The sequence below is a fragment of the Mytilus californianus genome, unplaced genomic scaffold (genome assembly GCF_021869535.1).
Source record: "Mytilus californianus isolate M0D057914Y unplaced genomic scaffold, xbMytCali1.0.p SCAF_13, whole genome shotgun sequence".
In the NCBI taxonomy this organism is placed as follows: Eukaryota; Metazoa; Mollusca; class Bivalvia; order Mytilida; family Mytilidae; genus Mytilus; species Mytilus californianus.
The window spans coordinates 11150791-11171066 of record NW_026262615.1 but is presented as its reverse complement, the minus strand read 5'-3'; the positions used below and the strand labels follow the sequence as shown (position 1 = coordinate 11171066).

The following is a 20276-nucleotide window of genomic DNA, read 5'->3' as shown; positions in this document are numbered from 1 at the left end:
GTATAATGATTGATAGCTATGATTACGTTGTCTGATGATTAATTTATATGATTACGGTAACTAATGTTGGTTTATATTATTACGGTGTCTAAAGATTGGTTTATATTATTACGATGTCTAATGCTTGGTTTGTATGATTACGGTGTCTAATGATTGGTTTTATAAGATTACGGTGTCTAAAGATTAGTTTATTATTGATATTATCTTATTCCGAATTCAGTTATACGAGCCGATTTCCATCAGTGTTCTTTATTTAGGTCTAGAAGTTTAAAGCTTTCCGAACCTATTTCTGTCGGTGTTCTATATGAAGGCCCAGAACGTATTAATATTTCCGAGCTTACCTCTACCAGTATTCTTTTTGAAGTCCAAATAAAACTTTCAAAATGTTCATTAGAACTGTATCTGGTTGAGTATCGTCGACGTTATCAAACAATTCATTTACAAGATTCTAAATAGAATAGACGTCATATGTATTCTCTAAGGTACAGTACATTGCAACAAATCATTCTAGTTTATTAATTCGCATTAAAATCATAATTGCCAAAAAAGTGAGAAAATATGGTAGAAGGTTAGAAAAATAATTTTTTAATGTTGATACCAATAAAATTAAAACGACATAACTAAAAACTAGCAAGTTTACATTTGTATTGGTAATTGTTTGTTGATTTCAAGATTTGTGTTTTGTTTACCTTTTGGTCGCAGGTGATCTTACTTATTGAAGTATATTCTAAATGACCTTCTCTCTCATTCAAGTAAAGTTGCAGCCAAAAAAGAGGAAAGACTGGTCAGGCGTTTAAAAAAAAAGCAATAAACAAATAGTAAAAATATTTTAAAAGCCCACCAATTCTAACAAAAATCATCAATATGCGATCACGAAACGAACTAAGCGTTACAACAAATGAAGAAAATCTGATAAAAATGATAATTTTCTGTCAACTAATTTTTTTCTGAACAAAAGCAAATTTCTTTAATTATATTTTTGTACATCTGTACATATATTAGTATATGATGTCTTTGAGGAACCAACTTCATGTTTAAAGCTATTAATTTGTCGAGATCACATTCGTGCATATAGATAAAAAAAACTGCATTTCTTAAAGCATTAATTGCTAATTGCTTCGAACCATTCAGCCTCTCTTTTTTGGAATTCATGCGGTTTCGTCAGTTTGTGTTCTTTAATTTGATTTTTCTCCTTACTCAATTTATAAGATTAGAACACTGGTAAACCATTTTGGCTATTTTAGACATTTTTCTCCTAGTTCATTTGTCTTAAATTTACTCACATACATAAAACATAAAGCTTAATCAATAATCCATTCTTTAAGTAGGCACGAATACTGAACTGATTTCTTTGATCCTCGGCTTATAACATCATACTGAAACATTTAATTGTTATAAAGTCAAAATTGATTTCGCCATATAATGTCTTTTATGAGCAAGTTCCATGTTTAAAGCTAATAATTTATCGATATCACATTCGTGCATATAGATAAAAGGAATAAATTTCGTAAAGCATTTATTGTTTTGCCTGAAAGAGAATTTAGAGTCAGTAGCTTTAACTGTATGACATCTCGATGAAATGAGATTTTTCAAAACGGAACTTTTCATATTTTACAAACAGAATATGATTTTTTAAAACGTAATATTTTTGTATTTCAGTAAAGTTGTGTACATATCTTTATAAGATACAGCATTTCCCTTAAAAACCCTATATAATATGAACAAAATAGGCTAACTACGTCTACGTAAAAAGTAATATAACAAAAAAACCGAACTCCAAGGACATTTAAAAACGGGAAGTCCATTATAAAAATTGTAAAATCATAAGCTCAAACACATCAAACGAATGGAAAACAACTTTCATATCCCTGACTTGGTACCGGCATTTTCTTATGTTGGAAAAAAAAAGAATTAAACCTATTTGTATATCTAGTTAAACCTCTCACTCGTATGACAGTCACATGTGATGCCATTTCATTGTGTGAGCAAAACAAAAAGACATACATGTAATAAGTAAAAATGTCAAAAAATGGGATATAGTAGTTAACATCGTGTTATAATCTTAATCACCATAAAAAACGACAAACTTTGTCAACAAAGAAAACAAAAATGGCATACAGAAACTCTATAATATGGTCTGTGGTGGAGTGTTGACTCGTAGGCAATAATACCACATCTTCTGATACTAATAATTTAGATATCTATTGATAAAAATATTTATAAAATTAAAACAATCCGTTATTAATTTTATGCGTCCAAAGGGTTTTTTATAATTCGACTTCACCCGGAACGCGGAAAGCAGAATACCTGAAACAGTTGACAAGCTATGTGAACGAAAGGGCCTAAAAATAGCCTAATCCTTCTAACGTCAAATTTGTCTGACAGAGTTGAAACATAATTTTCTTTAACATTTCAAAATTTATAAACAGATAATTTTATAAATCATGTCTGTACCAACATATTGACTATTTAGCTGATGATAACACGGGGACGGATAGTCCACCAGCAGAGGTACTGACCAAGTGTTGTAAAAACATTAAAACAACACGTTATAAATTTTAATTACAATACACTATACTTTTCTATGTAAATTCAAATGTATAATTCTACTCAGATTCAGTATTGTTTTATTATTAAAATGATCAGGCCTATCACATATGTCTGTGTAACAATATCTGAAAAAAAAGGATTCAATCCGATAATAAAACTATTATACTGCTTATTCCATATTTTTTAGACAACCCAGAGTTGACATTATTCGCGACCATTTGAGAAAGTTTTACTTACAATCGAATACTCAGTTTGCCACAAGGAGGTATTGCTTCAAAAAAAAATGTGTTTCTGAATCTGCAACTATTTAAAGAATGAGAAAAAAAAGTCAACAGAAGAAAAATTGACATCACCATCACATGAAGGCGAGACAACAGAAAATGCTTGCAAACAATAAAAAAATACCATTCACATAAAACTAATAAGATCTGAAAAGCTAACGGAACACAAATGCAAAACAAAACCAATGCAACACAAACACAAAAACAAGTATATAATATATAACGTATTATATACAAAAAATATTATTCTCACACAATTTTCAATGTATCACCTTCATTCAATCAATTTTATCAAAATCTAAATCTGAAGTCACGATCTAGTATTTATAGATTAAACGTTACAGAAGTTTGATTGTACAGTTGTGTTTCTTCTAACATTAAAAGCTTATCCGCTTAAAAAGGTCGACATTGAAATATAAAAATAACATTTACTTTATTTGATTTTTTTTTTACTTTATTTAAACAAAAAAAACAATTAAGGTATATTATAGCAGAGACAGTTTGCATATATTTATATTGATTGACTCTCTTGTTCATAAGAGACGTAAAGCGTCTTGTCGATCATTGATCTGGGCACTACATATGTTTTAACAGTATTGGCTTCAATTAATTGAATGTATAGCCTTTTATTCTACTTACAGAACCTGTGGATTTATTGTTGAATAATCTACAACATTTGTCGCATGTTGTTTCTCGTGTGATGTTTTATAGTAAACCAAGTTTTATATCTTTTGGTTTAAAAAAATATGTAAACAATGAAATCTTAAGTATATCTTTCGTTAGACATTGATGTGAAAATGCTTGTTTTTGGAAGATTTCATTTTCTACAGTCCCATTGAGACGAATGTAGGATTAAGCGATTGATATTAACCATTGACACGGACGAGGTCTACTATTTTATTGATAACAGTAAATAATTGAAATTGTGCTACAACTATTCGTTACGCTTGAATACTAATTCAAAACAGACGATGGATGACGAAGACAATTTTATCCGTGAGTTTCTTAGTGACTTTATAAAGGATATAAAGGTAAGAAGTTATTTAAAAATTACTTTCGTCATCCGATTGCTTATGTCTTGCATTAATCGAATATCTAAGACAGTCTTTTTGTCAAAAGAATCAAAAAAGTCTTATTGATAAAGTTTACAAAATATATTTAGTTTATGATGAGAGCGAGATAAAATTACCAAATTTGACATGAAATTATCAATATTATAAGAACACGGAAATGAACATTATTTTAATTACAATGTATATTCCTATGTGAGTTTGACACACTGGATTGTTCATTTGAGTTGTTTGGAATCTGGTTTAATTAATTGATTGCGTTTTATGCCCTATACGCACTAACAGCTATAACAAGGCTAAGAACATAATATCAATTCATAGAAAAATTCTTTCATTAAGAATGTTTTTGATAAATACAGAAATTTTGTTTGTTGAGTGTTCACAGCACTAGTTTCACCTCAAACCATAGGAAAGTGAATGTCAAAAACTAGAAATATTAAAACGGTTAGAATTCGTTTCGACGGTTTTTATATGTTCCGTTAAAAGTAAAGTAAAAGCTTTAAGAAAAATTTCAGTAAATCAAAATTTATTGAGACATTATTCTCAGCCGGAAAACTAGCCAGTATTGCTACCATGAAATATATAAGGATGTAGATGGAGCAGCAGTTAAATTATTCTGTTTAGGTTTAATGAAGCCATATAAACGAAAGGAAACAAGAAAGAGTACCCAACTTTTAAAAAGTAAAGTTTTGCTAGCTATAAAACCAGGTTTAATGCAACGTTTTCTTCTGCAAATGTCATACTATATAAATAACATATAGCTGAGAGGGTGATAGAGCAGATTGTTACCCCGAGAAAACATTGTTAACTGAGGCGAAGCCAAGGTTGACAATGTCTTTTCGAGGGGTAAAAATCTGCTCTATCACCCTCTCAGATATGTGTTATTTAATTGATTATACTGAATGTTCTGTTATTACTGTCGATTAAATTTTAAATTCAAAGTAATAAACTATGACGTCTTGTACATAACAACCATCCATATTTAATAAAGCGCACACTCGATCAAGCGTCTCCGTGAAGGGTAATAGAGTATTTGCCATAGGATAGAGTCGTATTTAATAAAGCGCACACTTGATCAAGCGTCTCCGTGAAGGGTGATAGAGTATTTGCCATAGGATAGAGTCGTATTTAATAAAGTGCACACTTGATCAAGCGTTTCCGTGTAGGGTAATGGAGTATTTGCCATAGGATATAGTCGTATTTAATAAAGCGCACACTTGATCAAGCGTCTCCATGAAGGTAAATAGAGTAAATTAACACCCTATATATGGCATTTTGACATGAAGTATAATAATGAGAAATAAGACTTAATTTCCATTTGTTCCGTTGGTTGATATAGTCGAGTGTTTGATTTTGTCAGGTTTTATGGACTTTCTCTGTTTTGAATTTATCTTCGAGATCAGTATTTTTCTTTTGTGTTTGTTCAATAGATCCAACGTAAATGTCTGTTTAAGGTGGGGTGTTTTTGTGTTGTTGTTGTCTTCATTAAGATAATTAAACAGAGCTACTAGTCAGAAGCCGGTCTTTGTTAATAAACATGTTTCTATATGTTTTCTAACATTTCAACTTCAATGCGAATGAACAACATTTAGAGTTGGATTGTGTTTTTCGTTTTTTTTTTTCGTTTGTAAAGCTGAACTCTAAAAGACAGACGAAAAATACAAATGGGACATTAAAACTCATACGTCGAACATAAACTGACAACGCCATAGCCAAAAAGGAAAAAGACCAACAGATAAAAAATATTACACAAAACAAAACATAGAAAACTAAAGACCGAGCAACACGAACCCTACCAAAAGCTGAAGAATGCCAGGGACTATTCATAGCTGAACATATATAATACCAAATTGTAAACATAAATAAATACTCGCTTTAACCAGTATATAATACATTGTAAAAATTAACAATGTGGCGTATGGTCTCCAACAGTGGTATATTTTTGAATATTATTACGTGTATCTTATAAAATCAAATGAAAAGAGTTTCTGCGTTTTAAGGGTACTACTACATTGAGAGGGCACATTTTAGTCAATCAAGATTATAACACAACTACATACGTATTAGGAGAGTAAGAATAGGCTTGTTTTAAATAAAGACTTCTGAAAAAAGGAGTCATAAGCATTCGACGTTACAATTTTAACTTATTGTGATATACATGTTTGGAGGGTTACACGAATCTACAACAGAAATTTTCAGTTTTTGCAGTTCTTTCCCTTTACAAATTGCAAGTGGTGTGTGCAATTATATTTTCGATAGTTATATTACCACAACTCCAGATTCATGCGTTTGATGACATTTTTTCAAGTTTTTCATCAACATAAATATTTTGACAAAAAAATTAGTTTTTCATTTTGTCCTGGTAGTTTAGTTTTCATAAGGCAAAACACAATTATTGTTTAAAATTAACCGAATTTCGTTGTCGATATTGACACAATTTTTAGGTTTGTATTGATTTCTAAATCTTTGGTGGAAAGGATACCTACACATGTTATTATAGAAACAAGTGCTTTTCGCATGCACGGAGTTCATGTAATGAGTCATTAGTAAAGAATTGTGTCAATTATAACCAAATATCTGTGTTATTCTAGTTGCCTGGCTTGTCTATCTTTCAAAGGACAAAACAAAACTTGAATTTCCTTGTCAAGCTTGACATACTTTTCATAGTCCTCTTGGTATGATTTGATCTTTGAACGTTTTGTGTCAAGTTAACCTAAACATATTTTTCTTAAAAGAAGTGGTTGGCGTATACAAGGAGTCTATATAATGTATGTTATATGTCAATACTAAAAATCACTGTCAAGTATTTTTAAATATGTCACGAACAATGTACATCCTCGTTAAACTTGGGTCTTTTAAAAAGTTTTTTCACTAAAGATTACAAATTATCCCTTTATGACTAATTTACTAATAGTTTACAAAACAAAGATAATCACAACAGAATATAACAAAACATGTAGATCACAGTATGGAACAGATTTGTCAAATGACATAATGATAAAAGCCACCATTTGTGTAGAAAGACAATCAGTTATAATCTACAGGCTCAGTACTTTAATCTTGTTTTTCAGTTGCTGTCAGCATTCTTTCTATGGTTTGTGTGTACTAAAACGGAGAATTCATCGCCCAGACAATTCCGAAACTTGTTTTAAAGTAGTCTTATGTTATATACCACAACTTTGCTATTAGCGCAGTCACATGTGATTTTTGATATACAGTAACAGGTCGTATATCATCTTGATTATAATATTGACAATGCGTTTCCTTAGAGTTTTGTTTATGACGTTAATAAAGAATATAGGTCGGCGGATTTTCTACTGCGTTTGCTCTCTAATTCCAAGTTGATATGTTTAACCCAAAACATTTTATTTGGAACAATTGTAAGAACAGTGTAAATAGCATTTCCGTAAATTGTCTCGCATTATATTTAATATGTTAAATCCACTACGTTTGTTCTTCAATTAAGTGATTGTTTGTGTGTGTACTTTAGGATAAAAAGTTGGTTATCTTGTCTAACTGATTATAGGGTCTTATTAAAGTTAAAACTGTAACTCTGAAAAAATTACAAATTACACAGTTTTAATATATAACACGATATTTACGCGTTGACTCGTCATAGAATGCCATTTGACCTTCGGGCTCGTTGTATCTTTGTTTAACGAACCAATGATTATCCATTGTATCTCCTTTATGGGTTTAATTGAAACTGGCATACACTACCACTATAACTATAATTCATGATTCGGGGCTTAAAACGTAAATTTGTACATTTTGACATTGATCCTTACTAATTCAGTAATAAAGTATCATAACAACATCACATAAAGCCAATCGTATTGCAACAGATGCGTTTTAATGAGTTTTAAGTTTAGGGTTTACCAAAACACATGCGATTAATATGATAATTAAAATTTGTAAGCAATTAATGTCATGACCAATCTTGCATAATTAATCATATGATAAATATGTATTGAAAATACTGTTTCCATGTGTTCGCTATAGCTACTCACAAACGGTGTTTCGGGTCATGATTTTACAGCGACATACAATATTGATAAATGATGCCGACTAAGAAGGGAATAATTATAGAAACTTGAAGCCAACAATGTGGTTGAGGTAAGACGTAAGTACTACGCGAAAGTCCTTAAGGAAGATATTATACATTCAACTACATTCAAGGTCGTACGCTCCACAGAGAGTTTGACTGTATCTGTAGAAAACGTATTTCTAACGGAATAGAACAACTTTTTTGGAAGATGATGTTGTTTATAGAGCCCGGAAATTTAGATACGATCGGATAAACGTATCAATCCTTTAAATTAACGTATTGTAAAAAGTTACAAATTCAACAATGTAATTAGATCTTTTATAATGTATCAATCAAAATATTGTTTGTATTGGTATACATATTGCTAAATTAACCCATTAAAATAGTTATACACATATGCTCATTCACGTTACTACAATATGTCGATACCTATATTTTAGTACTGAACAAGGTAATGTTTTTCTCTTAATGTTTAAGACGACTTTTCATTGAATTCATTGGATGTTAGATGTGCATTTTTACAGTTTGTTGTCATGTTGTACCGTTTAACCACTGTCCCAGGTTCAGGGATGGTTGGCGCCTTCAAACATGTTTAACCCCGCTACATTCTTCATGTGTTTATCCTACGACAGGAGCTTGTAGTTCAGTGATTGTCGTTGGTTTATGTCTGTCATAATAATTTTTCAAATGAATTGTTTCATATTTTAATGTCGGTGCCTTTTATATCCGACTTTACGGTATTGGTTTATCTCTTTGTTGAAAGCGGTACGATTGCCAATACTTGCTTACATTCAATTTGTTTGAATGTTGTGGATAGTTTTCAATGGGAATCATAACTAATCTCATTCTTTTTATATAAAAATCTACATATTCTTTTGAATGAATAATAATAATGATATTGATAATAAATTACTCATCTGAACCGTGTCTTTAATACGTTTATGTTTATACCTGGCATCAGTGTGGTTAATGGTTAATTTAGATCTGTATAATGCTATTAAAAAAAAATAAAAATGAAATATTTTGACACATATCATTTGTTTGTTTATCATTAACGAGAAAGAAAACTTTCATTCGTTTCCTTAATTGTACAACAGCTCTGGTATCCATTGGTGTTCTCATGTTAGTCGACATCTCCTTAGTATTTCTTTATGTGAAATGATTTCTTTACGTTGGATTTTCACATGACAGTTTATTAATATTTAGCTGCACTGCGACGATGTCTGAACTCATTAGTGAACTCCAAACACTTCAAAAACAACGCTCTAAAAACGTGTCCTTGTATTTATTCGTTTTTATTAGCTAAATGAAAGAGCAAGTCTTAGAGTAATGTACCATTTTCTAACATTTGTATGGAACTACATTCGATTTCTTGACATTCTCTTACATTCAATCAAGATGTCTGTTTTGCTTATTGGTGTAGTTGGGTTGCTGAATGACCGATATAAAATCAAGCATCATTTTTTGAATTGTTCTGATATGTACGTTTTACCAATGTTGGACATTACCAAATCAAACTTAATCACAACTTCGCATGCTACATTTACATATTTCAACAAAGAATGGTTACCTAGTTATGTCTACCCTATTGTTTTGAGCTCATATGGCCTTTTCTTAGCACTAGAATAAAAAAAGTTTTTGATCATTTGTCCGTGCAGATGTCGTCTTAATCTTGATATGCTTTGTATTTGTATTGTCCCTTATAATGATCGATGTGCACCTAGTTGCTTTCCTGTTACGTTGTTTATAAATACATTAAGGCTTAATTTAATGATAAAAACTTTACATTTACAACCAACACAACTTGGATTAAAAAACTGATTCACGTAAATGGTTTGTGATTTTGTCACTTGTTTAATGCCTTTATCTTTACAAATCCAAAGGTTGGGAGTGGCTAACTTAACAAAGGCACATTGTATGTCTTAGTCTGAAAGTCATAACGTACTTGTATTTATCCCGTGTTCATATTTAAATTAATTGTTGCAAGTGGTAAGTGAAATTGATTGACCTACAGTAATAACAATGTAATATATGAGTATCACTAGCAGAAACACTTTGCTTTTGCATTAAGGGATTAGTAAAATGAATTGGGCCTACAGCATCAACACGCTGTATATATTGGTAAACGAGAAACATTGAGATTAAAAGATTCATTTAAAAGATTTACGGTTTGTTTTCACAAATTCGCATTCTTTGAAACACTACCAGTGGGAATATGCGTGGGCAGTAATACAAAATAACTTTAATTGAAATTATAAAACGATATATTTCTATAATTTTGGTTGCTCAATATGAATGTTGATGACTATGCAAATAGCGATGTGACTTTATTAGTTATATTTGATGTCATACAATGAACTGGGCTAGGCATGTAAAATTATCTTTTTTTCTATATAATTTGATAATCAAGATAGTATGCATAATATGTTGTTTTTTTTGTGTATCACTAGGGGTTCTATGAAAATAATTGAATGTTATTTGCAGCCTGAATCGTATTTGAAATTCCATTATTTATCTAAAATTGATGAAAATAATGAAACAAAGAGTAGTGATTAAAGACGGCATCCGGTCGCCTTGCATACATTTTCCAAGTTTCTTCTTAGAACTACGTGTATTTACTTACATACATGCACGTCTTTTGATTGTGTTGTAATTTGAACTAATTTTCAACGGATATGAAACAGAATCAAGATTCACATTTTGGTAGATAATAATACGCAAGTACAACACACTTGTTCAGAGGAAGAAATAATTTGTTGACTTCTAGTTGTCATTATGTTTTCAACTCGTGTTAGATATGAATTATCCTCATATATGTATTGCACGAATATTTATATTTAAGTTTAATTATTGAATTGACATTTTCAATCCAATTTCCATTTACGAAAATGCAATGAATGATGGCATATAACCGTATATCATGCAGCAACCTAACAATACAGCTGTATAAAAAAATCACAGCAAGGTGTGATTATGAAGTCAACTTTATTGATATTCTAGATGAATTATTTTTCAATCGAACATAGCTAATGAACTGAAGGAAATATCTGGTATGCAATTATGAGACGACAACCCAATGACAGAACAATTTCTATGTAATGATTTAATTAGATTATAACGAGTACCTTTAGAAATGATTTCCAAGATCAAGATAACTGTTTAAATGATTTTAACATTTTTCTGTTTCTTTGACTTAGTATTTAGTTGCACGGTTGTTTTTTTTTTTTTAAAACATCCTTTTTCAGTCGTACTTGTACGTTAAAGCTAGTCAACTATCCAGTGATGGAGAACTTGAAAACAAAACATGTCTCAATGCCGTCCTTTACTGCTTTACTATGTTAGCAATTAATACAAAAGTATTATTTAATTTCCGTTGCTTGTGCTTTTATCGTCGACCACAGCATGATGAATCTAAATCTGTATAATTGAATAGTAGTAGTTGAATTTGAATCATAGAGCTATAATCTGTCTAATAATCAGACATTATCATCATGAACAAAACTGGCATTCATTATCTATATTGAATTTTAACACAGCATCTCAGTCTTTGTTAAGATCTGTTTCGATATGTACCTATTATTACGTATTATCAATTATGTAACCTTACAAATTATCCACGATAAAAGTAAATATAACAACTGGTATTCATTCTCTGTATTTAATTGTAAACCAGCTTCTCGCTGGTTAGATTTGTTTTGATATGTAATTATAAGTTTGATTGATGATTACTCGTGCTACCTGACAAATTATCAACGGATAAAAAAAATATTTTTGGAAACACTTTTTTTCAACACATTTTTTAAACATTTTTTCTCATTGTTGATTATCATACGGCTGTCTATCCACTTCAATTGAACTTTGGTGGATCCTTGTCTCATTGGCAATTTTACCACATCTCCTCCTTTTTAAATCTTATCTTTGTCGTTTGTTTTTTTTTTTCTGTTTCTTTTCTTCATCGTTTTATAGAGTCGGAAAACAGTTAAAAAAAGGTAGTCTAGTAAACGCACGTCTTTTGTCATATTTTAACAAACATATTATTAGGCTGATGATAAAGAAGTCATTGTTCATTAAATTAGATTTATCAAGTAGAGAGCCTGTAATTAAGTGGTTTTTCGTTTTTCGTTTTTCTGTTTCATGTCTTTCATATTTGCTTTGTTTTCTTTACTTACTTTTTCATAAACCAAACCATTCATTTAAACATTTGAACTGTTTCACACTCATTGTTGAAAATCATGAGGTTACCTATAGTTGCTGACCTCAATGTCATTACGACTCTTGGTAGTTATCAGAACACATCTTTTTTATCCTTAATAATAACGTATCATTATAATTTTTATGGCGTTAAGATATTAATCATTGATAACCAAAATTGAACATTATGATTAGATATATGATATTTTCTTATTGAAAAAAATACTGAATAAGATGTATTCCTTTCCTCATTAATAGTAAAATGTCACTTGATCCCACAATGTGCAGTAGCAATTATACCGTCATATCTATGATGCACAAAATCTGTTATTGTTATTCTGCTATCTGAATGAACTTGTTGGAATATCAATTTCCCTATCTAAAAGCTGCTTATGATTAACCTTTTATTTTGTTTGACATTTGAGCAGTTCTTTCTATTTACGTATATAATCATGTGGAAATATCATGCATACCTTTGCACTAACGGTTCTATGTACTTAATCTTTGTAAAGTTATGATATTGTAAATTCTGATTAAACAAATAAAAATGATAATTGAAAATGAACCTATTGTTGATGAAAAAAGGAATAGGTTGCTAGACTGGACTGCCTTTAAGCTTCTTAATATGAGGGACTATTTGTTTGAAACAATATATCAAAGCCAAACGGAAATACTGAATAAATCAATGAACGCACAACAGAACGAGACAGACTCTTGAAAGGGAAAGCTTCTAATTCTATATAAAAAGACGTAGCATAGACAGCAATGAGACAACTTTTTACCAAAGATAAAATGACGCAGAAGTCAGCACTTTACATGTAGGTCATCGTGCAGACTTCAACAATGATCAATACCTATACCACATTACAAGCTATAAAAGCATCATCCGTACTGTAATCCCAAAATCGTTGTTCACTGTGAAAAGAAACAATTTTCTAGAAACAAACGTCACTTGATGTTCAGTCTTTACATTAACTTAACACAAAGTCTTTCTCCGTGATCTGAGTATGTATACAATATTTGTCTTGGACCAAGTAACATAAACGCTCTCGTAATTTATTCATTATTGAAAACCCTTACGCATGCACATGAAATCAAATCCACACTAAAAACGTCTGCTGCACTGTGTGAATTTTCAACAAGTTGAAGACGTATTATGTATATCATATAGGTGCGACATAATTTATTAACATGAAATGTATTGAATTGTTTTATTAGTCAGCGTTTAATCTTTGACATCGTGCTCAATATATACATCTTCTTTTCTGTATGAGGTACGTGTATGAACGCGATTGTTTGGTAATTACGTTGTTTTTTACTTTGTTCTTTGTCATAAGTGTACACATGAATTTGAAGAAGAGAAAAGAATAAAAAGTATCGAGGAAAACTTATGGCCAATACAATCCGAGACAGAATATCTATTTTAAATAGTTAAATAAATTCCATACGAATACAGTACACAAAATGCCTCGCGACTGTTAATAAAATATTTCGTATTTCTGTGTTATTTTCCCGTTCCCTTTTCTTTTCTTTCTTTTCCTTTTTTTTTTTTTTTTTTTGCTTTACTCTTATACCAGTTGTGTGTGCGTGCAGTTTTATGGTACTCCTATTAGGTTTAACTGCATTCCATCTTTATAAATTATGAAGAAAAAAAAACATATGAAATTACCTAACAATTATGTAACACGGCTTTTAAACGTTTAGTTTAATAATCCTATGAAACTAGTTTCGTCATTGACCAACTTTGTTTTAAACAAGATGAACTACATGCCTTATTATAACGATACAATGAAGTGAAATTCGCGTTTAGAATAAGTGCAATCAGTCTACTTTTATTTGCTGTTGTTGATTGATGACGTAGTTATTGCATAAGGGGTGTGTTCAGCGCTGTTTATTGGCAAAAGCATCCACTTTTGAATATATACAAGAAAAACGTGTAGTCGGGAAGTTTAATTATCCATAAATGTCATTTCAAATGTAAAATTTTACATTATTGCCAGTATTGCTCTCAGTATTCAGTTTCTGCAGACAAAAACCTTCCAACTTTCGTTCCTACAACTTCAATAATATGCTTTCGATGAAATGATGTTCTGACGTGAGTGAATACGCGCTATACGGTTTGACCTTGCATAATCAAATCTTCAGCCTGTCAGTTCATATTACAGGTTCATCATGTGTGCAAACTGTATGTACTTTAATCTATCTACTTACAAAGTTTACATCATTTGCATTCATTTCTGACATGGCCAACATGTAAAATATAACATTATGTGTAGATGTAAGTTTTGCCTGTCTTTATATCTAACAATTATGTTATACAGTTTGAAATTGTAAACCGCCGTAGTGGTCATTTTGCGGCGAGTTCGTCTCGAGTGTGGGAGATCATGCGTTCGTTCGCCAGCCGGGTCAAACCATGGACTTTAAAATGTGTGCTGTTTCTCAAAGAAGCAATCGGCATTGAGTAAGAGCAAAGCGTGATCGGTTCGGAGTCAGAATAATGTGTTCAGATAGGGTGAAATGTCTTCCTGTGTATTGTAACCTATCAATTAGCACATTAAAAATGCAGATCAGCGTGTTGGTATAGCCCAAAGAAAAGTTAATTGTCACATTACATGTATATGTTCTCGTCCTAAATTTACATTGAAAATATCATGATGTTTAAAAGCTATCCATCATCATCATCTGTTAAATGATCCCTTTCAACTTGTGTCTTCTTTGTTAAAAGGAAGTTCTAGATAGGGTTTCACATTATCACCGAACTAGTATATAGAAATTTGACTCAATTACGCCTGTTCTAATATCGTTACACTGGCTACCCATACATTACCGTTGCCAATATAAACTTCTTTTATATGTGTACAAAGCCCAGAATGGCAAGGCTCCTAGCTACCTTCAAGATTTAATTACGCCTTACAAACCCAGTAGATCCCTCAGGTCGGAAAATTGTATGCTCTTACATCCTCCGAATGACGTCCGAACGAAAAGCTACGGTGAGAGGCGTTTTGACAAGGCTGCACCTACACTCTGGAACAGTTTGCCATCGTCCTTGCGGAGTGTAAATTCTTTGGATGTTTTTAAAAAGCAACTCAAGACTCACTTATTTCGGACTGCTTTTAAGGATTTCTTGTAGATTTTATATACTTTTAATTGACTGCATTAGTTTTAGACTGTTTTTTTGTATATTTTAGGGTACATGCATTTTTCATTTTTAGTATTTTATTAATTTTTATATGCTTGTTTGATTCTTGTAAGTTGGTGCTTTGTAATTTATGTTTTATGTATTTTTGTATTTTATTTATTTTCAAATGTGAAGCGCTTAGAGTAATTGTTGTTATTATATAATGCGCTGTATAAATATTGTATTTATTATATATATTTGTTTAGGGGCCAGCTGAAGGACGCCTCCGGGTGCGGGAATTTCTCGCTGCATTGCTGACCTGTTGGTGACCTTCTGCTGTTGTCTGTTATATGGTCGGGTTGTTGTCTCTTTGACACATTCCCCATTTCCATTCTCAATTTTATTTACACAATAAAGATAATTTGCCAAATCTCTTGACAAATGGGCATACAAATAAAGAATACAAAATATTAAGCTAAATCCAGGAGAATAAATGATGCTAAAATACAAAGAAATAGAGTATAATTGACAAAAAATATAACGAACTACCCTTAATATTAAGCAATCTTAAACGAAGGACCCTTCATCCAGACTTTCATATTGTTTGTTAATTTCTGTTTCTTCCCCCTTTTGTTAATTTTATTTTATTTTTTGCTTTGCTTTTCTCTTTTACCAGTAGTGTATTCGTGCATGTCCATCGTACACCTTTTAAGTTTAACATTTTAAAATGAAATCACACAACAATTATGTAACAAGGCTTTAAAATGATTTGTTTAATTATCCTCTTAAACTAGTTTCGTCATTGACCGACTTAGTTTTGAATAGGATGAACAATAAATATCGCATTCCTCCTCATAAAGATAAAATGAAGTGTAATTCTCATTTAGTGTTAGTGCAGTATGTCTCATATTATTTGCTGTGATTGATTTACAACGTGTTTGTTACACAAGGAGTGTGCTCTACACTTTTTATTGACAAGACAGAAAATGTTAATATCAAAAAGATAGACGTTTCGAAAAGAAACTAAGATATCCACAAATTGTAGTTCAAATATATAAATTGACAGTTATTGCCAATAATGCATTCATTTTCCTGAGACAAGTTTACTTGTACCTTTCGTTCAATCAACTTTGATGACATGCTTTCGATGAAATGATGTGATGACGTGAGAATAAGCACCAAGATTTGAACAGTGCATAAAGTTAAAGCGTTTGGCATTAATATATTACAGATTTATCATATGTGTAAACTGCATGCAATATATTTTACCTATTTACAAATTTGTCTTTTGATTTGTGTCTACACATCTTTCATTCATACTATTAAGTTTATTTGTTTTTATGTGTATTATGTTTATTTTTCTAATATCCAGTTTTATGTGGTACAATAAGGAGGACGAAGTAATATATTGAGCAAGATAAATCTCATTAATTAAGCAACAACACAATATTTTCAGATTATATACATATAAGAAGATGTGGTAAGAGTGCCAATGAGACAACTCTCCATCCAAGTCACAATTTGTAATAGTAAACCATTATAGGGCAAAGTACGGCCGTCAACTCGGCGCCTAGGCTCACACCGAACAGCAAGCTATAAAAGCCGCAAAAAAGTTGAGTGTAAAACAATACAAACAATACAAACAGGAAAACCAACGGTCAAATTTATATAAAAAACGAGAAATGAGAAACACTTATGAACCACATCAACAAACCAACAAAATTGTATTTGCTGCCAATCTCGCGGCATTCAAGGGTAAGAGGAAAGACTGGTAGGCTCGGATTCAGAATAACGTGTCAGAATAGGGTGACATATCTTACAGGGAATTTATACCTTGTGAACTAGCACGATAGCGTTTCGGTCAAATACAAAGCAGGGTCCATATTGATATTACATAAAAATGTTCTCGTCCTGAATGTGCATTCAATTTGACGATGGACGTTTAACAATTACTTATCATCAGCATCAACTGTTAAAAAATTCCCTTAAACATGTTAAACTAGTTTTGTCTTTGACAAATAGAAGAGTTTTACAAAATAAAGAATAATTGGCCAAATATTACGGAAAACGGACCACCAAATTAAAAAAAAAAGTATGCATACCATTAGCCTTAAAAAATAAGAAAGAGAATAAATGATGATAAATCTATGGATTTTAATTTAGACCCCCCCCAGCCACCCCCCCCTCCCCCCACCCACCCCACCCCCTAAATTCTACCTTAATTGTTAGTGCAGTATGTCTTAATTGGCTTGGAGTTGTTAATTGTCATAAGTGCATCAGGAGTGCGCTCCGCTGTATATTGGCAAACCATTTTTCCTCTGGCAAATACAAAGTGATGAACGTGCAGAAAGGCAATTGAAATATCCATAAATGTCAGTTCAAATACGATAAAAAAAATATGTTATGACGTTATAATAAGCGCTACGGTGTGACGGTGCATATAGTGTCAGATATTTACAACAGTGTTGTCACGTGTATAACACTAGATGCTATTATATATACCTACGTACAAATTTCACATCAGTTTCAAACATTGTTGTCTAATTTGTGATTTGAAGGTCAATATAGTTGACCTCTAAACGACTCTGTATATTCGACTTTTCATATGCGTCGTCATGCTTACTAGTCAGTTTATGCATTTTGTATTTGTATTTATATTTAAAATATCCAGCATTAAACGTTACCTTTCACCACCATCGGGAGGGCGATGTTCTGTATTGAGCAAGATATCGTCCCTTACATTTTTATATGTAGGTTAAAAAGCAATATCTTCAGCTCTATTTTTACATTATAAAACCCTAGATCAATACCATACTGAAAAAAATCATGTTCGATTTCCATTCAAGTATAACTAATATATATGTTATCGTATGGTTAACTACCTTAATCCAATTCACCTGTATGTAACACGTGGTTCAGTACTGCCACGATTCAGATAATGTAATTCTAGTGTGATTTTTGAGATCCGCAACATTGGAGGTAATTAACTTCCTGAGTGAGCATTACATTTAAAGCCCTTAGAATGTCAATGAAGTACATAATAGTTAAGCAGTTTTATTTTTCCACTTTCCCTCTCACTATGGTCATTGCTAAATGCTTGGTCCGGTGATTAACTTATTTTCGTCTAGTGATTAATCAAAAACTTTACATTTTTATTGAATATCAACCCGACATATATCTTTTTTGCTCTAATTATAAATTTTAATTAGATATACATGTATGTTATGTATTTCAGATCAACCAATCAGAATATCTGTCATGTGGGAATGGATCAAACCTTACATGTGATGATCAGTGGAACACCAGTCAAGACTCAAGCCAGAGGTCAATTGGATCTGATGTATTTACTTATGTCACACCAGTGATATTTGCTGTAGGAATAACCGGAAATACTATTTCCTTATTAGTGTTTCTTACAAAGAACATGAGGAAATTATCTGCAAGCGTATATCTCGCAGCACTCTCAACAGCTGATATCATGGCTTTGATATTTTACGTCCTTGTTGAGTGGATAAGAAAAGGAATACCAACCGGTTCCGGACAGGTTACAGCTCCGTTTTTGGAAAGTAATGGAGTATGTCAGATCATTCTGTTTATGTCATATTCATTCCGTTTCCTTTCGGCTTGGCTTGTAGTTTGTTTTACATTAGAGAGATATGTCGGAGTTTGTCACCCGCTGAAACGGAAGGATGTCTGTAACCTACGTTCTTCAAAACGAATTGTTTTCTTCGCAGTTATTGTTTCCTTTGTGATAGCCTCAATCCGACCATGGCTGAGCGAAGTGCGTTATGTAGGGCCCAATAATGTTCCTTCGTGTACAAGACGACTAGAACACACACACCTGTCATTCATTTATGACTGTATTTTTGGAGTGTGTATAACCTTTCTTCCATTCCTGATTATAACAGTGCTTAATACATTAATCATTCGGAAGTTAATTAATCGGAACAAAAGACACAGACAAGTGAAAATCATAACAGAGGAAAGTATAATTCGACTCGAATTTACTATCATTTTGATAACTATATCACTTTGCTTCATCGCTTTTAATACGCCATATGCCATTGTTTGGTTTAAACATTTTCTGCAAATGAGCTCTATGCGGATGGAGGAAAGTATATTTGTACTAAAAAATCAGAACTTATTGATTTTTACAAGGACAATATTTTTTATGAATTATTGCATTAACTTTTTCCTGTATAGTATAACAGGTGCTTACTTCCGGGAAGAACTTAAAATGTTATTTACATATAGAAGTAAAGTTTATCAAAATTATCACAAATGCCCCCTCCCCCATTCTCCAGCAACAACTCCACAATCGTGGATTGCTTGATGTATGGAAAATACGGTTTCAAAGTTAAATAAAGTCAATCAAAATAAATTAAGATTTTTTTCTCTTAAAAAATGATTACAATGTTGATCATTTTCTTTCTGAATATTCTATGTCGTTATCAAAAGAGTTAAGCTATGGGTTATTTGCACATCAAATATGATTTAACTCACTGTTCGACTAAGTTTGAGACGAAAAAGAGCATTCGTTTTTGATTCAGTAATGAATATTATCAATCTTTAAACAAAAGGACATGATGGTAAAGCATCAACCAGTCAGCAACCAAACGGGAAAGACACATGAACGACAATTACACATCTAGTAGTTTTTGAGAAACTTTTTGTTGCATACAGATTTACCTTTTCTAGTTTATTTCAGATTTTGTATTGCAAACTTACTTTGCTGATACCAGTTATAAGTTGAAATGTATATTCTTTAGAAACTAAACAATGAACTGGAATATTTTTTATTACTATAAACAAATATTCTTGATTAAAATTGAACGATCAACAAAAACTAAATGATTATCAGCTCTTGTTATACCCAGTTAACATATTTACTGTTAACATTTGATGCCGTTTCATTTTAGATTTCAGATTGATTTTGTCAGTTAGTTCGAACTTTAATATAAAAATTATAAGATGTGGTATGATTGCAAGTGAGAAAACTCTATTCATGGGATCAAATG

The 20276-nt window shown here is 31.5% G+C and overlaps 1 protein-coding gene across 1 annotated transcript; it reads left to right on the top strand.

The window, feature by feature from the left end:
• The first annotated feature begins 3802 nt into the window (after positions 1-3802).
• On the top strand, positions 3803-19935 carry LOC127723854 (thyrotropin-releasing hormone receptor-like). The gene is made up of 2 exons (XM_052230573.1): positions 3803-3862; positions 18494-19935. The coding sequence occupies exons 1-2, from the start codon at positions 3803-3805 to the stop codon at positions 19589-19591; spliced, it is 1158 nt and encodes a 385-aa protein (XP_052086533.1). The 3' UTR covers positions 19592-19935.
• The last annotated feature ends 341 nt before the right edge of the window (positions 19936-20276 follow it).

What these genes read in the sequence shown, in the direction of transcription:
- LOC127723854 (XM_052230573.1), top strand. Translation starts at nt 3,803, where the DNA reads ATGGATGACGAAGACAATTTTATCCGTGAGTTTCTTAGTGACTTTATA. An exon ending in ACTTTATAAAGGATATAAAG is followed by an intron (nt 3,863 to 18,493) that starts GTAAGAAGTTAT and finishes TATGTATTTCAG; the next exon opens with ATCAACCAATCAGAATATCT.